This window comes from Colletotrichum paranaense (genome assembly GCF_030867605.1).
Source record: "Colletotrichum paranaense strain IMI 384185 chromosome Unknown Scaffold_27.1, whole genome shotgun sequence".
Lineage (NCBI taxonomy): Eukaryota > Fungi > Ascomycota > Sordariomycetes > Glomerellales > Glomerellaceae > Colletotrichum > Colletotrichum paranaense.
This window is the reverse complement of record NW_026848985.1, coordinates 98622-118629: the sequence shown is the minus strand read 5'-3', so window position 1 is coordinate 118629 and position 20008 is coordinate 98622. Positions and strand designations below refer to the sequence as shown.

Genomic DNA, 20008 nt, shown 5'->3' with positions numbered 1-20008 from the left:
GATGAAGTACCGTAGGCTGCAATGTAATCGCCGCCATTTCGTTCCGTCTCGGAGATGTCGTCTCATTGGGCCCGTCATTCTGGGCGCCCCGCGACAGCTTAGATTCGTCTGATTGATTAATTGATTCATGATCCAACTTCGGATGGACTTCGGCACAGATAATCGCTTCGAGGAAGATTCTTGGAAGGTGATATCAACTTTATTCATGTGTGCAAATCATACTCGTGTGTGCTGGACAGTATAGTCCACCATCGTCTATCACGGTTTACTAGGTACTTTGGTATCTCCCGCTCGCCGACGGGCCTCTCTTCTCTTTTTCATTCCTCGCCCGCAATCCAATCCATTACAAAGTTCCAATGCCAAGGTGCTCGGGGTCGGCCTTGACGATACGAAGGGTGTTGGTGTTACCCATGCCGCCCTTCCAGCCCTGGACAACGACCAGAGTGTCACCCTTGCTAACAACGTTGAGCTCCAAAGCGTGCTCAACACCCCACTTGATGCGGCGATCGACATCCTCTTGCCAGTTAACCTTGCTGAAGTCGGGCTTGGCCTCGGGGAACAGGAAGGGGTAGACACCACGGTACAAGTGAGCGTAGCGGGATGCGGAGGCGTTTCTTGTGACCATGAAGATGGGGCAGACGGGGCGGTACTTGGACAGAAGGCGGGCAGACTCTCCGGATGTGGAGAGAACGATGATGCCGCCAGCGTTCAGGTCGAGGGAAGCTCTGACAGCGGCCATGGCGCATGACTCGACAACGCTGACGGGGCGCTTGACCAGGGTGCACATCTCCTCGAAGTGGGAAACGTAGGGGATGGTGTTCTCGGCCTTGAGGCAGGCCTCGTGCATCTCGGAAACGGCCTCGTTGGGGTAGCTGCCCTTGGCGGTCTCGCCGGACAACATGACACAGTCGGCACCGTCGGTGATGGCGTTACCAACGTCACTGATCTCGGCACGGGTAGGGCGGGGGTTCTTGATCATGGACTCGAGCATCTGGGTAGCGCAGATGACGGGCTTGCCGGCTCTGTTGCAGAGGGCGATCATCTTCTTCTGGGCAGCGAAGACCTCGGCGGCGGGAATCTCGATACCGAGATCACCACGGGCGACCATGACACCGTCAGTCTCGGTGAGGATCTCCTCGAAGTTGTTGAGGCCTTGACGGTTCTCAATCTTGGCGATAATCTGGATGTGCTTGCCCTCGGGGCCGAGAACATCGCGGATATCCTTGATGTCTTGGCCGCGGCGAATGAAGGAGGCAAAGACCATGTCGACATTGTTCTTGACGCCGAATCTGAGATCGTTCTTGTCCTTCTCGGAAAGGGCGGGAAGATCGACATCGGTGTTGGGCAGGTTAACACCCTTCTTGGAGGAAATGAAGCCGTTGTTGCGTGCGCGGACCTCGACGGTCTTGTCATCCTTGACGCTGAGGACATCGAAGGCGAGGACACCGTCGTCGACGTAGATGATACGGCCGGGCTCAATGACCTTGGTGATGTTCTTGTAGTCGACGTACCTATCAAAACAGCGGTTAGTAATGCCATGGGGAGAGCCTTCAAGAGAGAGAAGAGCTTACATGTTGTCGGTGTCGCAAGCCGTGGCGTATTGCTCATCGGTGGTGAAGTTCAGGATCTTGCCGGCGGAGATGGGGAGATCCTCATCGTTCTTTGTGTTTCCGGTGCGGATCTCGGGGCCCTTGGTGTCGAGGGCAATGGCGATCTGACGGCCGGGCTGAGCCTTCTCGGCGGCGCGGGCATTGTCAATGACGGACTGGTGGTACTCGTAGCTGCCGTGCTGTTCAGAAGCGAGGGGTTAGCAAGATAGGCAGACTTTGGTGGGGGTTGACTTTTAGCGTCTGTGTTGGGGTTGGGGGAGCTTACGGAGAAGTTCATGCGAACAACGTTCAGACCAGCCTTGCGCAGAGCGTTGATGGCCTCGACGGAGTTGGTCTTGGGGCCAATGGTGCAGATGATGGAAGAACGGCGGTAGTTCTTCTCGGGCTGGTAGGCGGTATCGAGGCTGGAGAGCCATGCGATCTTGCCGCCGACATCGAGATGGTCCTTGGCGGTAGCAGCCATTGTGTCTAGATGTATAGGTATGGGTTTGGACGGGTGATGAGGGGAGTTGATAGGAAAAGTCGATCACCGTAGGATGGAGAATAGATGTAGCAGAGGAGAAGTGTGCTACTTAAGGATGGTCGAGGCGAAAGGGAGGAGTGTGGAAGAAGAAGAGGAGGGGTCCAATGCGGTTGTTAAATCCTGCTGGGAGTGGGGGTGGGTAGAGAGAAGACACAGAGAGGGAGAGGTCAAGGCAAGGTCAGGCAAGGTACGTAAGGCCAAGGGGAGAGATAACTAATAAAAAAAAATACGATAAAAAAAGGTCATCCAAATCGACGAGGTTGACGAGTGAGACTCTTTGTTTTTGGGGGGTGGTTAAGCCAATGCAGGGTTTATGCACAAGATGATGTATTTGAGCATCAGCCTCAGCTAGGTATTTGTTGAAGACCACATTCAGACGGGCAGAGGCAGAGACACACGAGGAGCAGGGACGAGAAACAATTTGCTCCTGACCCAAACAAACCCAAGTGAAGCGTGAAGCTGCCCGGCGGCGCACTCCCCATCCTCTGCTTGCTGCTTCCATTTGCTGTGGCCTGCGTCGGCGGTGGTGTCGGCGCCTTTTTTTTTTCTCCCTCTTTTTTTTTCCTCAGTCTGCCCGGGTGGCCGCCGCTTTGCCCCTCGTTGAACTTGTTCCCTGCACCGGCCGGCACCACCCCCGTTTGGTGAGGTGAGGGGAGAAAGGTGCTGAGAAGGTGCTGAGGAGCGTAGCTGCCCCTCAATCCAACGGAGTGGTCCGTGCACTTTGGTCCGTGGCCGGATGGCAGGAGGGAGCACCCAAGCACCCACGCACCTTCCCCCCAATCCCTGCCAGAATTGGAAATGGAAGCAATGGAACTGAAGTGGGCAAGTGCAGCTTTGGCAGTAGCGACTGGGCCCCCCACCAATGTGAGGAGCTTGCGGTGACAGGTACCCTGCCATAGGTACGCCTACCTTACCTGCCTTACCTAAGCTCAGGCTTCAGGGTCCCGCGCTTCGCACCAGCCTGGCACCTCCCACTTTCATCCATCTTTTTTTGCCATCTCATGCCGTCCAATGTTGAGGCACGGCAACCAAGAAAAAAAGAGACGACTGAAGGAAATACAGAAGGGCGTGACTAGGACCTTCTCATTGGAGCATTGAATGTGTTCCTGCTTCCTCTCTTGCTCACCTCACCTTTTTTTTTTTTCACCTCACTCTGACATGCTCATCCACCAACTGGAAACGCTTGGCCAATGAAGGAACAAGCCCACGGGCCGAACAAGGTTTACGCAAATAGCACATACCAAAACGGCCCGGGATATGGTGAGGCACCCCAAGATTGGGTGATGCGAGGTGAGGTGAGCCTGGTGAGGTGAGGTCCGGACGTCAGGCCAGCCCAGAAAAACAGCGTGGTTTCACCAGACGGTAAACAAGAAAATAAATAGATGCCAACTGGAAACCACAACAGAAACATCCAAGGGGCCATCAACGCAACGCAATGCAATGATACGACGGCAATGATCCACTCACCGAGTATCCGTACCGTGTATCCGTACGTCGTGCTATTTATTCTCCAACGCTCGAGCCTATCGAGCTGGGCAGTACTCCGTAGACGTATTGAGAGTAATAGCAACAGCAATGACGCCGTGAATAGTAGGAAGAGAAAGTGAGAGCGCAAGAGGACCGAATGATGGGAGGGCCTGCCTGGAGTGATGGCCGGATAAAATGGGTGACAGTGAGGGATTTCAGTCGCTTCCATTGGATCCAGCAACATCCAACTGTCTAGCTCCAGCTTCGGGTATTTTCTCGTTTTATTTTGCTTCACCATCTCCCACTACTTCGTGCCCATCATGCACTTGCATCCATCTGACAGTCTGTTGCACACTGGTGCAGCTTCCATTCTGCGACGGAGCTCCGACCAAGCTCCCTTGGGCTGAGTCGAGTCTGAGGCGAGTTGAGCTGCCCGATTTTTTTAAAGCCTCAAACACTCAACAAACTAGAAGCCCATGCCGCGGCGGGCGGCGGCGGCGGCGGCGGTGGCAGACCACACATTTCCTTTGGCTCTTTTAGTTTTGGCTCCGGGTCTGAGCTTCCACCTCTGGTTCTAACTTCCTTTGCCAAACGGCAAACCAGCCCGGACGCCCGACCCCTCCAGAAAATGGAAAATGGAACGCATCCATGTCACCTCGAAAAGCGGCAAAGAGCCCCTCCGTGGAAATATGCCCCTCCATCCTGAGAGACTGCAATGAATGGAAAGGCCGCTGGGTCTCTCTCCAGTCTCCAGGCCAGAGTATCTGAGTGGAGAGGTCCCCTGGCCCACTTGCACCTTGGCAATGCCTCGCACCTCTCATGAAAATGGCAAATGGCGACAATGTATTTGTCCATGACTCTGTCAGCTCCGGGCAGCTCCAACCTCTCAACACCCGCATCCGGCCAATGACCATCTCACCATCTCAAGGACAGGTGGGCCACCGCCGGTGCACCGTCGGACAATTCCACTTGTGCCGCGGAGGAGAACAAGTCCAGGCCCCCATCCGAGCTCCGGCTAATCCGCTTTGTTGGTGACGCGATTCAAACCGTCTCGATGGTTCGGGTCCGAGTCGCGCTTCTTGCTTCTATTTCCCTCATTACATTGCAGGGGTTGTGCTACAAGAGTGACACTCGCAAACTGATGTTGCCATGAAGAGCTCCATCCGAGAGATGAAATGAAGCACTCAAAACCCCCAGGTAGGGTACCTTGGGCATTAGACTTGGGGTACATCGAAGACGGTAAGACAGATAATGGTCGGCAAGCCATAAAAGCGATGCTGCTCCACTTGAAGCCACGCGAGGATGAGCTTAATCGACCTTGCACTTGCAAGACTTTGATTCCCACTGAAGATACGACACTCGACGATGCACCTGAGGGAAACCTCAGTCCATCAACCGAAGGTAACGTACCTTAGATAAGATAAGACATGCACCTAGGCCCCTTATCATACCTTATCAAGACAAGAGATTTAAAGCCTCAGGCACTAAGGCTGCTTTTGAGGTGTGCACAGTCCACTTCGACAGCACAGCCAGTCAGCTGGGGGAGGGATCATACTCCAATTGCTCCAGTGTACCTGCCACCGCCAGGCGAGCCTTGTCTCATGACCAACAACCTTCGAACTCCAGCCTTTTGACTTTTGAGAGAACGCTGCAACAACCACGAGACGACGACGGCAACGATAACAAGAAACACTCGAACAGAGCAACGTCATCGAGCGTAGAAAAAGCGACAAAGGAAATCGAATCAGACAGACCTTTTCAACAACTTGCACCAAAATGGTTGGTCCAGCCTTTTCCCCTGCCGGGCTGCTGGCGAGTGCTTCTGGCTCGCCTCGCTGCCTACATTAGCTTGGAGATTTGCTCGCGCAGTCTTAACACCTCCCTAGCTCCTCAACTTGCTGACTCTGGGCCTCTGGTCAAAGATTGGACGTTTGACTCATTACGCATTCGATGCGGTGCTCTGTAAGTCCCCTCCCCAGCCACTCTTCTTCGGTTGTCCTACTGTTGGATGCATAATCTCGAGTCGATCGGTTCGCTAATTCTTGGGTCGTTCCTAGTTTCCGCCTTCCTCGCGGGTATGCAGCGCTCGACCGGCCTGACGTGAGTTAACTTTCTCAATATTCCGATGCGAATACTGGATCTCTGCCCTCGATGACGACAAAGACAAGACTCTGCAGCGGCTAACATGGGCCCAATCTGGGAATCGTCAGACCCAGTTTCAAGACGGACAGAGCTGCCGGCGAAAACAAGGACATGACGAAGTGGATCGAGAAGTATCTCGGTGTCGGCGAGTGGGTGATGGATCAGTCGGTCGCAATTGCCGGCTCCAGCGGTTGGTTCGAACGCAGGCGATAAATCGAGACATCGAGATCGAGACAACACCAGTATATCTGTTTTCCAACGAATCCCGGCCACCGTTCTCAATGACGATCTGGAGTCGAATCTCCCCTTGTTCATTCATCTACAACCTTATTCACTAGGCCATTTGTTGCCGCAGTACGATGCTGGAAACGCTCTGCGACTGCTCGGAAGAAATCGGTATGGGGAGGTTCGGTTCCCGGGCGGTGTAAATCCAAGGGTATCGGCGGATCTTGAACCGGGTGTTCTCGTGGGCTGAAATCGCTGATTATCGGAATCTCGAAAAAGCAGACTCGCGTCTCTGCGTGCAGGCGTTATGGGCGAGATCGGGGCGCACTTTCTTTAACTGTACCTTGGGGAACAGGAAACCGAGCCTTCACCGGCGAACTCTTGGTTTTATCATTGCGAAAAGTCCCCCTTTGGGCACCGGGCTACCCCGTGTAAATCCTTACCACCGGACCTGTGGACCCCACTTTCGGGATTGTCCTCGTCGCGGGACAGCGGCCATAGCCGAGGTTACCGTCCAAATCCAAAGCGCCACAGTCTGCCACTGCAGCTCCTTTCGTGCGCCATAGCTCCCTTGCTTGACGAATCCTAGCCCTATGATGTGAGACTATGAATGCAGGTGGCATTATGGAGAGAGACAAAAAAGTCAATTCGTGGATGGCTATAAACAAACTGCTCCATAAGAAGTTCCAACTAATTAACACCCCAACCAACGCCGGCTTAAATCATGGCCTGCGGGGTATCCTGTCCTGCCTGCTGTCCCCAGCTTTGCCAGCCTAATCAAAAAACATAATTCATTTCCAAAAAGTGTAAGAACTACGTGTCAAAAGATGCATGCTTCCGTAGCATCTGCTTTGGTCGCACGGGAAGCTACTGAGGCACAGCTGACATCGGGGTTATACCCTTTACAAATGCTACGCATACAAAGTCATGGCACCTTCATATCAGTCTATACCCTCATCGTTGCTGTGTTCGGCAAGGAACTCTGGAGGAACCTCATTGTCGCTGTCACGCCTCGAAGACGAAGTTCGTATGGACCCGACATGGGAACGGTCGTCGTCGTGCTCCTCTAGATGTGACACTAGCAGGTCGGGCGGGACCTCATTGTCACTCTCTCCGTGATGGGTTTCTGTCGTAGCTGTGGCCAAATTCGCTTGCGAGATTTGCTCCTCTTGGTCATCGCCGTTGTGCCAGGGTTCTTCGATGTCGTCAACTTTCGTCGCTGCTGCTTGAGGCTTTGGTAGACTTCCTCGAAGGAGAGCCTCGGCATCTCTGAACGCTTCGAGTTCAGCGCCAACGGCGCAGATGAGAAGATTCCAAGTGTTCTGCTGGGCTGTCCTCATGTTTGCTTCAAGCTCCAAGATTACCTTCGCCATCCGCGGCAAGAGAGCTTCAACGCCTTCTTGCTGTGCACGAGGAGTCTGTTTGCCCTTGGCCGAGGAAGCACCGCCGCTTAGAGACTGGCGCAGGTCTGCCTCGAATGTCGTAACGAGTTTCACCGTTTCCTGCCATAACTCCGTGCCTTGATCTAGCGCATCGCGATCCTTATCGACCTGCGCCTTTCGCTTCTGGAGAAAGTCCATTTCACTTTCCCACCAGTCCTTGGCCATGCTCAGTGTCCGTCGCGCAGGTATCATGCGGAAGAACTCAGCACCACCGGGCAGCTCTTGGATGTCGGTTCCGGTTCCAGAGTCGTTCCGTGATACAGCTTCGACAACATCTAGATCCAGGGGCTCGATCGGAGGCCGGCGTAGGAGGGCTGTGACCTCACCTTCGACCTCCCTCAACGCACCCCTGTAGCCACTCAAGCCCGCCTCTCGGCGGTTGTGAACGTCTTCCATCTTTCGCTCCAGCCATCGGTGCCGATTCCTCATACCAACGAGCTTCTCCTCCAGCTCGCGTATCTCCTGACCCAAAGAATCATGCTGCTCTCCCAGGCCTCGCAGCTCCTTTGCGAGAGGCTCCTCATCGTCATCAGCCAAGCTATGCAACTCGGCAGAGATGCTGACCCTGCGCTTGTCCAACTTATCTAGATACGACAAAGCTTTTCTTCGTTGAGAGAGGGCTGACTCGATATACGCATTTTCTTCCGTCTTGAGACCAGTCAGGGCTGCCAACGCCTGTCGCAATCCGCTTCGCGCCGCACGAAGGCCCTGCTGCCCCTGTGCCTTGGGTTGTCGAACAGGTATAATATCGCCGCGAGGAGTCGCGCGTACGGGTGGGTCTAGCGAGGCCATCATGCGTGACCTGGACGTCGCTGTGGAATAGAACGTTCCCGTTGGCGTACTACTCCCAGAATCACTCCACGTCTCAGCTCCTACAGTGCTAGCATCGAGAGACTCGGCGCCGGATCCAAGTCTTGTGGCTTGTATGTCTAGTAATCGCTGTACCTCTTTGTGGAGAGCTCGTTCTCGGTGTTGTAGATTCCGCCAGACAGAGTCAACGCGGGACTTGCTTGAGTCGCGCGAGCTATGATCGAACAGAATGCTCCCAAACGCAAGCCGGCTGGACGACATGCCCTTGGGCTCGTTCTTGTGTGTGCTGCCTCGGGATCCCCGCCTCCCCGACGATGCGGAGGGCTGCAACACCACCGAGGCAGCTATGGGCGGCGGCGGGCCGACGAACATGGCCTTCGGCTTCAACTTGGAGACGGAGCCCGCCGGACCAAACGGGTCGTCGTCCCATGGATCTACGGGGGAAGGGGAGCGCCCTTTCGACATTTTGATGGGCAGCGGCGGCGACTCTGACAGCAGCGATACATCGGGTCTGGGGGACAGATCATCGAGGTCGTAGTCATCTGAAGGCTTCGGTCGGGATGAGTAGAGTGGTAGAATGGGAGATCGTTGTCGGCTCGGTGAGAGTCGGTCGAGAAAACTGTGCGAACCGGATGCCATCAGGTCGCATCTGACGCTGCTGGGCAGAAGTGGGAGAATTGGCTGGCGATGGCGCGGTCAGCAGGAATGTCGTGGTCGACAAGGTTCCTGAGCGTGCTTTTCAGAGGCACGATCAAGTATGTATGCGCTCTAGCTCAAGGAATAGGATGTCAATAACAACAAGTAGGCATTGGTGATGAGTGTTGGACGCGGGATACGGCAAGATGCTATGGGTAATGTATGAGATCTATGGGACACAGCACAGCAATGTCGTCGATGGGAGCGCGCGAGGCCAGCTGTGAAGGTACAAGATAAAAAGTATCTTTGGCTCGGGAAGCAAGAGCTCACGAGCTCTGAGCATGTGCCACAGGCGCTGGTGCGAGACAGACGTCACACGGCGGGTCTTTCTATCATCTGTAGCACCAGGCACCTACCTTACACAGTAGGTACCTACCTAAAAGCTACTTGCCTGCCTTATGTAAGCACGGCCTCGATATTCTTGTTATCGATAAGCATGTATGTGGGAATGCGCCATTGGACGATGCCATTGCTGTTGGATGTTGGAACATGATCCTTTCAACATTGCCTATTATCCATACAGCTCACCAAACAAACGGAGAACGGGAAGTATGAGGCCCAGTCAGTGCGGTCGAGAAAATATTCTTGCTCATCTAATCTGTCTGCGTCTTCTGCCTACCGAGAGTGAGACACACTGTGATGCGTAGAGCTTCTCTCTGGAGCTGGTGTCCATGTGCTTGATCAAGAAATTGAGCACCGTCTGGCTCCCCAGAACACGGTATTTTGCGCGTCTATCGTCTTGCCATTGTTGGGTGTCTTTTCATATCTGTTGTGCAAGCGATGGCCACGGCGACGGGCAATTTCTTATGATGGACACTTTCTCCTCAAAGTTTCAATCAACTAATGAGATGGGCCGCCTGCCTTGGCTCTATTTTCCTTACTGCCCTCATCCCCGGCGGCGTCTGTAACCGCGTCTCCGTGTCTCCGTTGTCCGTCTATGCCCAACGCTCAGGTCCATGTCCATGTCCAATTCAGTCGGTAGGGCCCATCAATAATGAACGAGTCGGACATTCATTAGTCAGAGGGATGCCGCCGTAAACTCGCGTGAGTTTTCTGCCGGGTCTACAAAGTCAAGGATGTGTTGCTAGACGGATGAGAAGCTGAGCATACAGCCGTTGGACAAGTTCACTTCTCACTCTCACCAAGTCATCAGATCAGACAACCTGGAAGACTAAGACTGCGGATGCCGAGGACGTGGACACGCCGCACTGCCACCGTCTGCCCCTGTCCTGCTGCCGTGTGCGTCGCTTTCTCTTCCCCCTCGTCCCTTGTGTGTCTAGTTCCCTGATCGTCGTTGTCGTTGTGGCCATTCTTGTTCATCTTTTTTGTGTTGCTTTGTTTTTTTTGGGTTCTCGTTCGTCCCGCGTCCCATCCACCCCACGCGCGCACATTATTTGAGTCGTTCAACGAGGGAAATTCAACCGAAGAAAACATGATGCACTTTCTGGGCCATCGTCGAACAGCCTCGCAGCAGAGCATCGACCCCGAGACACAACAGCAGCCACAGCAACAATGGCGTCCGCACCACCAGCATCGCCTAAGCGCGTCTTCGGCTCTTTGGCAAGCGGCCCAGGCCTTGGGGTCCATTGGAGCCCCGGCCGCTGCCGCTGCCGCCGCCACTTCCCCTCCAGGTTCCGGCGGTCCTCCTTCTTCTTCTACCTTTGAGTCTGGACTCTCTGGAGGAAATGCTTCGTCAGCGTCAGCGGCAGCGGCAGCTTCAGCCTCCCATGCGACTGCCAATGCCAATGTCAATTTGAATGACCCTCCAACTGCAGGTACAACCGCAGGTACAGGTAGTAGTAGCAGTGGTACCACGGCTGGCCACACCCGCCCACCGCTGCCCAACCCGGTACCTTCCTACTCGTCGTCGGTGTACTCCCAGCAGTCGCAACAATCGCAATATTCGCCGTATTCTCTGCAACAACTGCAACACCAGCAGCAGCAACAACGACAGTCTGGCTACTTCCAGCCCAACCACCACTCGCATCCTTCAGGCGGTCCTCCTCACGCCGGGCTCGGCATCGGGCTCGCTTCTCCCTCCACTACTTCCTCCCTTCAATACACCCCGGAAGCCTTGAAGTCATCCTCAACCTCGACACCACCGGCCTCAACGTCCGCATCCACAACAACAACAGCAGTCGCCGCTGGTGCGCCTGGGCCATTAGTGCCCAAAGACCCCCCCGCCGTCCCCAACTTCCACTGGGACAACGACTATTACCAGAACACGCCGAACAATAGGAACAAGACCATTAGCGACACCACCACCAACAGCGCCGCGGCCACTCGTACGCCCACAACAGCGACCGACTCCGCTTCCGCCCGCGCCCTCCAGCCTCATCAGTCCTCCCATTCACGCTCTCAGTCTCATTCTCATTCTTACTTTCACTTTCAATCTCAATCTCAATCTCACTCTCACTCCCATTCGTATTCCCACTCCTACTCCCAGTCCAACCCCTACTCTCCCTCTTCTTCCTCTCACCCGCCTTCCTCTTCCTCCAATATCCCTCCTTTCTCCCATTCCCGCTCCCAGTCCCACTCCCAGCACAACCAGCAGCGTGCCTCCATCCCCGCTGCTCTGCTTCCGGCCCATGGCCAGCAGCTGCACCGAGACTCTCCCAACTCGCTGCCTACCCACTCCACTGCGACTCAGACATCAGGGCCGCCGGGCCTTTCCCCCTCCGTCACACTGCTGCCCGCGCCAACGCCCTCCTCATCCTCCTCGCCATCTTCTTCCTCTGCTCTCGCAGCCATGAACCAGCAACAGCAACAGCAACAGCAGCAGCAGCAGTCGCCGCAGCAGTCGCAACCCCAGTTCCAAACTGGCACCCCGCGACGCACTGGCACCTATAGCTCCCAGTCAGACGAATTGCACATGCCAGCGGGCATGATCCAGCACGGCCAGCCTTCACCCCGCGAATACTCATCATCCTCTGCTGCCCCCGCCGCACCCCATATCAAGCTGGAGCAGTCCTCCCCAAACTCCCACCCCCAGGCGCCGCCTTACCAGAGCACATCGTCGGTGCCCAACGTCTTGCAACCAGGTGGTGCAGGTGGTCGACCTCCCGCCATCTCTGCCAACACCGCTCCCAGTATGTCTGCCATGCAGCCTCAGCAGCAGCAGCAAGACTATCAGACACCTTCCAAGCCTCCCAGCTTGAGCCTGTCCCACAGCTACTCGCGCTCCTCGCCTGCTGCCGGATACGAAGGTGGCTCGTCCTTTGCGCCCTACACACCCACTACCCCCAGCGGCTCTGGATCCCAGTTCATGTCTCCGCCAGACCAAAAGTACAATGCGCCCGGCTCCCAGCGAAACATCTCGAACACGCCCTTGGGCTTGGCCGATATTCGACCCCGCGCCGACTCGAGCATGTCCGATGGCGTGCCCGGTAGCGCTGCATATGAGCTTGCCAACGCGCAACCTGGAACCAGCAACTATCTCGCTCCTTGGGCCCTGTATGCTTTCGACTGGTGCAAGTGGCCTCCCCAGGGCAACGGCGCTGGGAAGCTTGCCGTTGGCAGCTATCTAGAAGATGGACACAACTACGTAAGAATTCCGTCGCAATGATGTTGATAGCTGGGTGTAGCTAACACTATTGCTTCCCTCTAGATCCAAATCCTCGATACCCAAATGGTCCCGACGCCCAACGATGTCTACCAGCCGGGCACCCCCAAAATTAACCTCGAATTTCAAAAAGTCGCCGAGGCTACACATTCCTACCCTGTGACGCGCTTGCTCTGGGAACCGCCCTCCTCGCAGAAGCAGTCTACTGACCTGCTCGCGACGTCGGGAGACCACCTTCGCCTGTGGTCTCTTCCCTCCGAAAGCCCTGTCTCCCAGAACAACTCCATTACCAACCGAGCCAGAGACCCCGCCGTTACGAAACTCACGCCTCTCGCGCTTCTGTCCAACTCCAAGACCCCGGATCATACTGCACCGCTTACTTCGCTAGACTGGAATACTGTTTCACCTAGCTTGATAATCACGTCCAGTATCGATACCACCTGCACGATTTGGGATATTCCGTCGCTGACGGCCAAGACACAATTGATTGCCCACGATAAGGAGGTTTACGATGTCCGCTTCTGCGCCAACAGTGTTGACGTATTCGTGAGCTGCGGACAGGACGGTAGCGTCCGCATGTTCGATTTGCGCAGTCTGGAGCACAGCACCATCATCTACGAGCCCACTGGGAAAGATGAACGAGGTAACCTTCACCCCCAGAACCATTTTTTCGCAAGTTTGGTGAAGCTGATTAAGTATGATAGATGCCAATGGAGGACGTATCAGCCCTACGCTCGCGCAGCAGACCATGTCGAACCCTCCGCCCTTGTTGAGACTAGCAACTTCTCCCCACGATACCCATTTGCTAGCCACATTTGCGCAAGACTCGAACGTCATTCGTATCCTTGATGTAAGACATCCTGGACAGGCTCTTCTCGAACTCAGGGGCCACGGAGGTTCCCTGAACTCCATAGAGTGGTCGCCTACGAGGCGTGGTGTTCTAGCTTCGGGAGCCGACGACTGCCAGGTGCTGCTATGGGATGTGTACAACAACAACCCTGCTCTTGGTGGTGGTCCTCCCGCCAACGGTGCCGCCCAGCCAGACAACACGAGAAGCCCGTACGCCAGCTGGCAATGCGACTACGAAGTCGGCAACCTTGCTTGGGTGCCTCATCTTTCTAGCGACCAGGGAGAGTGGCTGGGAGTCAGCGCCGGCAGGGGCCTATGGGGTGTCAAGACATGTGGGCGAACCGGCGCCTGAAAGAAACCAAGGGCGACGAGCAGCAACTAATCCGACCGCCTTGCTGCGCTGTTCATAGATCTGGCTGGTCACTCATGATATATGCATCGCAAAGCCTGGCGTTTGGGGATCGGCTCTTGAGCCGGCTGTAGGGTAGGGGATACTGTCTGTGAAGTATGTTTCAAATGAATTCACTTGGAATAGGCAGTCATTGGGGGTGAATTGGTTTCAATGCACCACAGGACTCAGTCAGTATGGCCCCCCTCTGGTCGATGGTCAGGAACAAAAGTTTGGGACAGTGGATGGCTATACACCGGCGGGCACAGTCGAACGGGGAAGACGGAAGGAAATGTTATAATAGTGTGCGGTGTTTGTCCCGCACCAATGTGGCCGTTCCCAGTGTCCTCAATACACGTACCTATTTTAGGTAACTTGAAAACACAGCTTTTCGCACAAGGAGTCCATTGCTGTGAATTAGAGCTTTGTCAAAGGCAGACCATCACTGTCATTATCCAAAGTGATGACTGCTTTGCCCCAAATCTTGCGGTTTGACATGTCCTTGAGAGCCCTGGGTACATGTTCAAGACCAGGATACTCAGCGTGATAGATGACAGGCCGGATTTTATCAGTTTCCATCAAGGGTTTCAGCTGGTTCCAGATGGCATTCTCCTCTTCAGGATACCGTCGCAAGCTCTCGCCGTATCGCTTTGGGGCATTAGTTAGCTACCTTACTTCAAGTCGGTGGTTGTTGTGGAATCTTCAATACTTACATAACCTATCAAAGACACCTGCTTGAGTAGGACTCTATTCATGGCGATTTTCTCCATATCGTCCTGGATACCAGCGAACCCTACAATCAGTATCTTGCCTCTGTGAGCAATGCATTTCAAGCTTCGGTCCACGAGGCCGACGGGATCAAAAACTACGTCGACACCCTTCCCGTCAGTCAGCTCCAGCACACGATCCCACCACGCTGCATCCTCGGAGTAGTTGATGCAAATATCAGCCCCCGAACGTTGGGCCACGTTGCACTTCTCGGATGAGCCCGCCGTCCCTATCGCCCGGCATCCCAAGGCCGCGGCAACCTGAAGGGCCATCAGACCGAGCCCACCGGCAGCGGCATGGACCAAGACAGTCTGGCCGGCTCTTATGCCAGCTTGGACGAGCGCTGCGTAGGAGACGGGGAGCGTGGCGGCTAGCCCGGCGGCTTGGACGAATGTCCATTGGGGAGGGATGCGATGGAGGGGCGTCGAGGCGTCGAGGGAGATGATCTCGCTGTAGGAACCTGTGCTGCCTCCGAAGACTCTATCGCCGGGACGGAATTCGGAGGTAGGCGGTGATGAGAGGATGATGCCGGCGAACTCGAGGCCTAGTGTGAAGGGCGGCCGTACCAGGGATCGGTTGTTTTGGTGTCTTCCCCTGGCCTAGGTGCGAAGTATCATATCAGCCAGCCAACTCATCTTTTGGGGGACTTGTGAGAACTTGTCTTGGACTTACATAGAGGGTATCGACAAAGTTCACCCCAGCAGCCTTGACTTGGATGAGGTAGCGGTCTGCTGTAGAGATTGGCCGGTCAATGTCGGAGACCTTTATGTCATCAAAGTCCTTGAGGATGAATTAGAGGCATCTTTGTGGAACTGAAGCAAGGTTTTAAGAGACTGGGACTCACATTGACGAATTTGTCGATAACAACAGCCTTCATCTTTCGTCTCGAGCTTCCGACCATTTTCAGCTTAAGCTTGACTTGATACTATTTGCTTAAAGAAGATCGAAAGTACCCAGATGCAGGGGCCAATCCCCAGTCTTTATAAATGGAAGGCGTTCATTCAGGGCTGTTGTTTCTGATGAATTGGAGAAGCACTAGGTGCCGAGGCTTCCATCGGCTCCTATGGATCAAATCGGGCATTTGGAGTGTGCTGTCTTACGCAAAACTTCAATGTAGAAAACTACCTAGGTGCGACAGGCCTGGTGAATCTAAAATTCATGATAGATGTGATATCCATTCACACTGTCATATCTTGATGAGAACTCATCGTGACCTTATATTTGCTGCTCTTTCTGTCACTTCTGTCACTTCAGCGTCCATCCACGATTACTTGCTAACCTAGATTGATGATTGAGGTGGATTGGAACCAGAACCAACTTGTGAGTGGCCTCATCAATGCAGGACATGCATCCTATCAAACGTACTCATATAACTGCCAACACAGCTTCTTCTTCTCCCTCAACTCAGTGGAGCCAGGACGGGATGCAGTGAAGTCAATCGGAGATGGGATGCAGTGGAGGGATGACAGGAGCTGCGAGGAAGGTAGGGGGATCCACTGCAGAGCACCTACACTACCTGGAGGCTACCACCTATCGATTTGCCTCAGGTGTCAGTCTGGAACGACCACGCTAGTCCCTTTTCAGATAGAGATGTCCTTCGCGTTATTCGCCCGTCTTTAGTCGTTGCCTTTGCTGGTTCAAGCTTTCTATCCTCCCGTTGCCTTTTCCTCTACCTTTGCCTTCACCTCAATCCCACCCTGAGACCCGACAGCCAAAAGCCTTCGGCCTTTTCCTCCATCTATCCGCTTGATTGATTCGCCGGAGAAAAGGTCGCTGCCTGCCATCAGGCGAACCAGTTGGAAGGACCACTGTTTCCTTCCCTTGGTACGGATACTCTGCTTCTTTTGCAGATTCACCTCGGAAAGGACCTCGCATCAGCGACATCACGGGAAAACTACGAACTCGAAACTCTTGACTCGACGTTTCGTTATTTCCCACCATGTCTTCCAACCGCTACGAGGATTCTGAGGAGGAGGATGACTTCAACCCTGCGCCCGCCGACTTGTCTGACGAGGAACCCGACCAACCAGCCAGCGACAACCATGCTCGAGAAAGCAGCCCTGCTGACGACGCACCTGCTCCCTCTAAATCGAGAGTAATTGACGACGACGACGAAGAAGACGAGGATGATGCGGGCCAACACGACGACGACGATGAAGAAGAGGATGAGGACGACGAGGACGAAGACGATGTTCAACAGGTAAGCCTGTCGCTGTCCGCGCCGTCTGCCTTATTACATAAAGCTACGCCGGGAAGGCGCTCGGCAAATCTTTACCTTCACCGCAACCCCTGATATAGCCTCGTCTTTCTCTCGGCGTGAACTTTTCTAATAATTGATCAATAGGGGCATCGTCGCAAGCGCAGAAAGGATCGCCGAGCCGCCTTCTTCGATATCGAGGCCGAAGTCGACGACGAGGAGGACGGCGAGGATGAGGAGAAAGATGGCGAGGAGATTGAAGATTTCATTGACAATGCCCATCCCGACGACATTGCTGAGAGCGGAGGCCTCGATGACGACAGACGTCACAGAGAGTTAGACCGTCGTCGCGAGATGGAGGCGAGTATGGACGCCGAAAAGCAAGCCGAAATCCTTCGACAGCGTTACGGAAACCGCCGGCCGAACAAGGGCTTTGGAGACTCGGCCGTCGTTCCTAAGCGCCTGCTGATGCCTAGTGTCGACGATCCTACCATCTGGGCTGTCAGATGTAAGGAAGGTAAGGAGCGGGAGGTGGTCTTCTCCATCATGAAGCGTATCGAAGAGAGACTTGGGACCAAGGACGAGCTGGCCATTATTTCGGCCTTTGAGCGCGGTGGCCCGACCTCCGTCATGAAAGGCTACATCTATGTTGAAGCCAATCGCTCCACCGACATCATGGTTGCTCTCGACGGCATGTTCAACGTCTACCCGCGATCCAAGATGATTCTCGTCGACATCAAGGATATGCCTGACTTGCTTCGTGTTACCAAGACCCCCACCCTGGAACCCGGCGCATGGGTGAGACTCCGCAAGCCTGCCAAACACGCTGGCGATCTTGCTCAGGTCATCGACGTCACTGAGAACGGCCTCGAGGCCAGAGTTCGGTTCATCCCTCGTCTTGACTACGGAATGAGAGACGATGCGCTGTCGGCGGTGACTGCCGACGGCAAAAGAAAGCGACCCGTCGGCGTAGCGGGCCCGCGCCCACCTCAGCGCCTCTTCAACGAGACCGAAGCTCGCAAGCGGCACCCGAGACATATCCAGGGTAATCCAACTACCAAGGTGTGGAATTACATGGGCGACGAGTTCGAGAACGGCTTCCAAGTCAAGGATATCAAGATCCAGCAACTCGTGGTTACGGACGTCAACCCAACCCTGGAGGAGGTTACCAGGTTTGCCTCCGGTGCTGAGGACGGCACCGAGAACCTCGACTTGAAGGCTTTGGCATCGAGCTTGAAGGACAGCAACATCAATGTAACCTACCTGCCTGGTGACATTATTGAAGTCTACGAGGGCGAGCAGAAGGGCGTGGTTGGAAAGGCCACCAACGTCCAAGGTGACATTGTCACCATGCAAGTCACAGAAGGAGTACTAGCCGGACAGATTATTGAGGTGCCGACCAAGGGCCTGAGAAAGCGTTTCAGGATTGGAGATCACGTCAAGGTTACTAGCGGCAGTAGGTTCCGTGATGAAGTTGGTATGGTCGTCAAGATCTCAGAAGACCGAGTCACTTTCTTGACCGATCAAACCAACACCGAAGTCACCGTCTTCAGCAAAGATTTGCGGGAAGCTAGCGACATCGGAGGACAGGGCTCGCTGGGTCAGTACGAGCTGTTTGACCTCGTCCAGCTAGACCCCACGACAGTTGGCTGTATTGTCAAGGTCGACCGTGAGTCGGTGATGGTTCTCGACCAGAACGGAGACACGCGGCAAGTCATGCCTTCGCAGATCGCCAACAAACTGCCGAAGAGGAAGATCGCCGTAGCCGCCGATAGAAACGGCTCCGAAATCAGACTCGACGACGTGGTCAGGGAGTATGGCGGTCAGCAACGCCAGGGCAAGATTATCCACATCCACCGTGCCTATCTCTTCCTTCACAACACCGACAGTAATGAGAACGCCGGTGTCTTCGTGACCAAGGCTGGAAATGTCAATACAATCGCTGCCAAGGGTGGGCGTGTGCTTTCAGCCGGCCCAAACCTGGATCAGATGAATCCCGCCATGAAGCGCAACCCCAACGGATCTGAGAGCAAGATGGCACCGCCCAAGAGCTTTGGAGGACGTGATCGTGCTATCGACAAGACAGTCATTATCCGAAAGGGCGGTTACAAGGGTCTTCTCGGAATTGTCAAGGATGCGACTGACACACACGCTCGTGTCGAGCTGCACACTAAGAGCAAGACAATCACTGTACCTAAAGATCACTTGAGCTTCAAGGATAGAATCACAGGAGCCAAGATTGAAATCAACGGTCGTGGAGGTCGTGGTGGACACAGTGGTCCTCCGGGTGGTGGCCGTGGAGGACATGGAGGAGACTGGCAAGGAGGCCGAACCCCTGTTGCATCTGGCGGCCCAGAGAGAACCCCGGCATGGGGCTCAAGGAGTAAGTCAGCTCTCAACTTCGCCATTCTCTTGAACACGGATGCTAACAAACACAAGCTCCTGCACCTACCGGTGGTCGTACACCTGCTTGGAAGTCAAGTGGCCCAGATTACGGCGGATCTCGTACCCCAGCCTGGGCCGATGGCTCTCGAACTGCCTACGGAGATGGCAACCGCACCGCGTACGGCGGAGGTTCAAGAACCCCTGCGTGGCAATCAGGCGCAAAGACACCGGCACATGACGCCTTTGGCCTTGGTTCGAAGACGCCGGCGTACGGAGGCGGAGATGCCTGGGGCTCTGGATCCAAGACACCTGCTTATGGCTCTGCGCCTACACCCGGTGCCAGTGGGGGCGACTCATGGGGCTACACACCCGGCAACTCTTACGACGCACCGACGCCCGGTGGCGCTCTTCTGAGTGCACCAACACCCGGAGCTCTCAACGCCCCTACTCCTGGTGCCTACTCGGCGCCTACGCCAGGTGCCGCAAGTGCCCCAACTCCAGGCGGCGGATGGCAAGGTGGATGGGGAGCAGACTCGGCGCCCACACCGGCTGCTGGTGCTCCTACTCCGGCCGCCAGCGGCTTCAACTCCTCATCAGCCTACTACGGCGCGCCGACTCCTGCGGCTTATGGCGCACCCGAGACTCCAGCAGCCAGCGGACCCAGATACACCGACGATGACTAGATGCCAAGGGTGTTGATCTGAGAGGAGACCGTCGGAGCCTTCTAGCTGGCTTGTGTATTTGGCGATGGGAGGCAAGGCAAGGTTGTACATTACCCGGCGTTTGTGTAGAAAAGGAAGATGCGCCCAAAGTCGTGCGCGTTCATAACAGAAAACATACCATCTTTCACTTACCCGAGTTTGAATCTAGGTAAAATCATATCCTGGAAACGGCGTAATTCATTGCTTCTAAATCTTTGTTTTCCATATCAATGAGCAGTATAC

At 54.9% G+C, this 20008-nt stretch overlaps 7 protein-coding genes across 7 annotated transcripts; 3 read left to right on the top strand and 4 right to left on the bottom strand.

Annotated features, from left to right (window-relative positions):
- Positions 1-343: 343 nt before the first annotated feature.
- Positions 344-2073, bottom strand: CPAR01_16631 (pyruvate kinase; the record flags this gene model as incomplete). The annotated part of the gene is made up of 3 exons (XM_060500876.1): positions 344-1511; positions 1572-1789; positions 1876-2073. The coding sequence occupies 3 exons, from the start codon at positions 2071-2073 to the stop codon at positions 344-346; spliced, it is 1584 nt and encodes a 527-aa protein (XP_060340391.1).
- A 1282-nt stretch (positions 2074-3355) lies between these two features.
- On the bottom strand, positions 3356-3898 carry CPAR01_16630 (uncharacterized protein; the record flags this gene model as incomplete). Its single annotated transcript, XM_060500875.1, has 1 exon — positions 3356-3898. The coding sequence occupies one exon, from the start codon at positions 3896-3898 to the stop codon at positions 3356-3358; it is 543 nt and encodes a 180-aa protein (XP_060340390.1).
- A 976-nt stretch (positions 3899-4874) lies between these two features.
- On the top strand, positions 4875-5955 carry CPAR01_16629 (uncharacterized protein; the record flags this gene model as incomplete). Its single annotated transcript, XM_060500874.1, has 3 exons — positions 4875-5001; positions 5112-5562; positions 5811-5955. 3 exons carry the CDS (start codon positions 4875-4877, stop codon positions 5953-5955), a joined length of 723 nt encoding a protein of 240 aa, XP_060340389.1.
- A 953-nt stretch (positions 5956-6908) lies between these two features.
- Positions 6909-8858, bottom strand: CPAR01_16628 (uncharacterized protein; the record flags this gene model as incomplete). Its single annotated transcript, XM_060500873.1, has 1 exon — positions 6909-8858. One exon carries the CDS (start codon positions 8856-8858, stop codon positions 6909-6911), a length of 1950 nt encoding a protein of 649 aa, XP_060340388.1.
- Positions 8859-10347: 1489 nt separating this feature from the next.
- Positions 10348-13678, top strand: CPAR01_16627 (WD repeat-containing protein; the record flags this gene model as incomplete). Its single annotated transcript, XM_060500872.1, has 3 exons — positions 10348-12459; positions 12523-13120; positions 13182-13678. 3 exons carry the CDS (start codon positions 10348-10350, stop codon positions 13676-13678), a joined length of 3207 nt encoding a protein of 1068 aa, XP_060340387.1.
- A 453-nt stretch (positions 13679-14131) lies between these two features.
- CPAR01_16626 (zeta-crystallin) lies at positions 14132-15383 on the bottom strand (the record flags this gene model as incomplete). The annotated part of the gene is made up of 4 exons (XM_060500871.1): positions 14132-14362; positions 14428-15081; positions 15155-15262; positions 15327-15383. The coding sequence occupies 4 exons, from the start codon at positions 15381-15383 to the stop codon at positions 14132-14134; spliced, it is 1050 nt and encodes a 349-aa protein (XP_060340386.1).
- Positions 15384-16421: 1038 nt separating this feature from the next.
- On the top strand, positions 16422-19747 carry CPAR01_16625 (uncharacterized protein; the record flags this gene model as incomplete). Its single annotated transcript, XM_060500870.1, has 3 exons — positions 16422-16682; positions 16827-19062; positions 19119-19747. The coding sequence occupies 3 exons, from the start codon at positions 16422-16424 to the stop codon at positions 19745-19747; spliced, it is 3126 nt and encodes a 1041-aa protein (XP_060340385.1).
- Between the last annotated feature and the right edge of the window lie 261 nt (positions 19748-20008).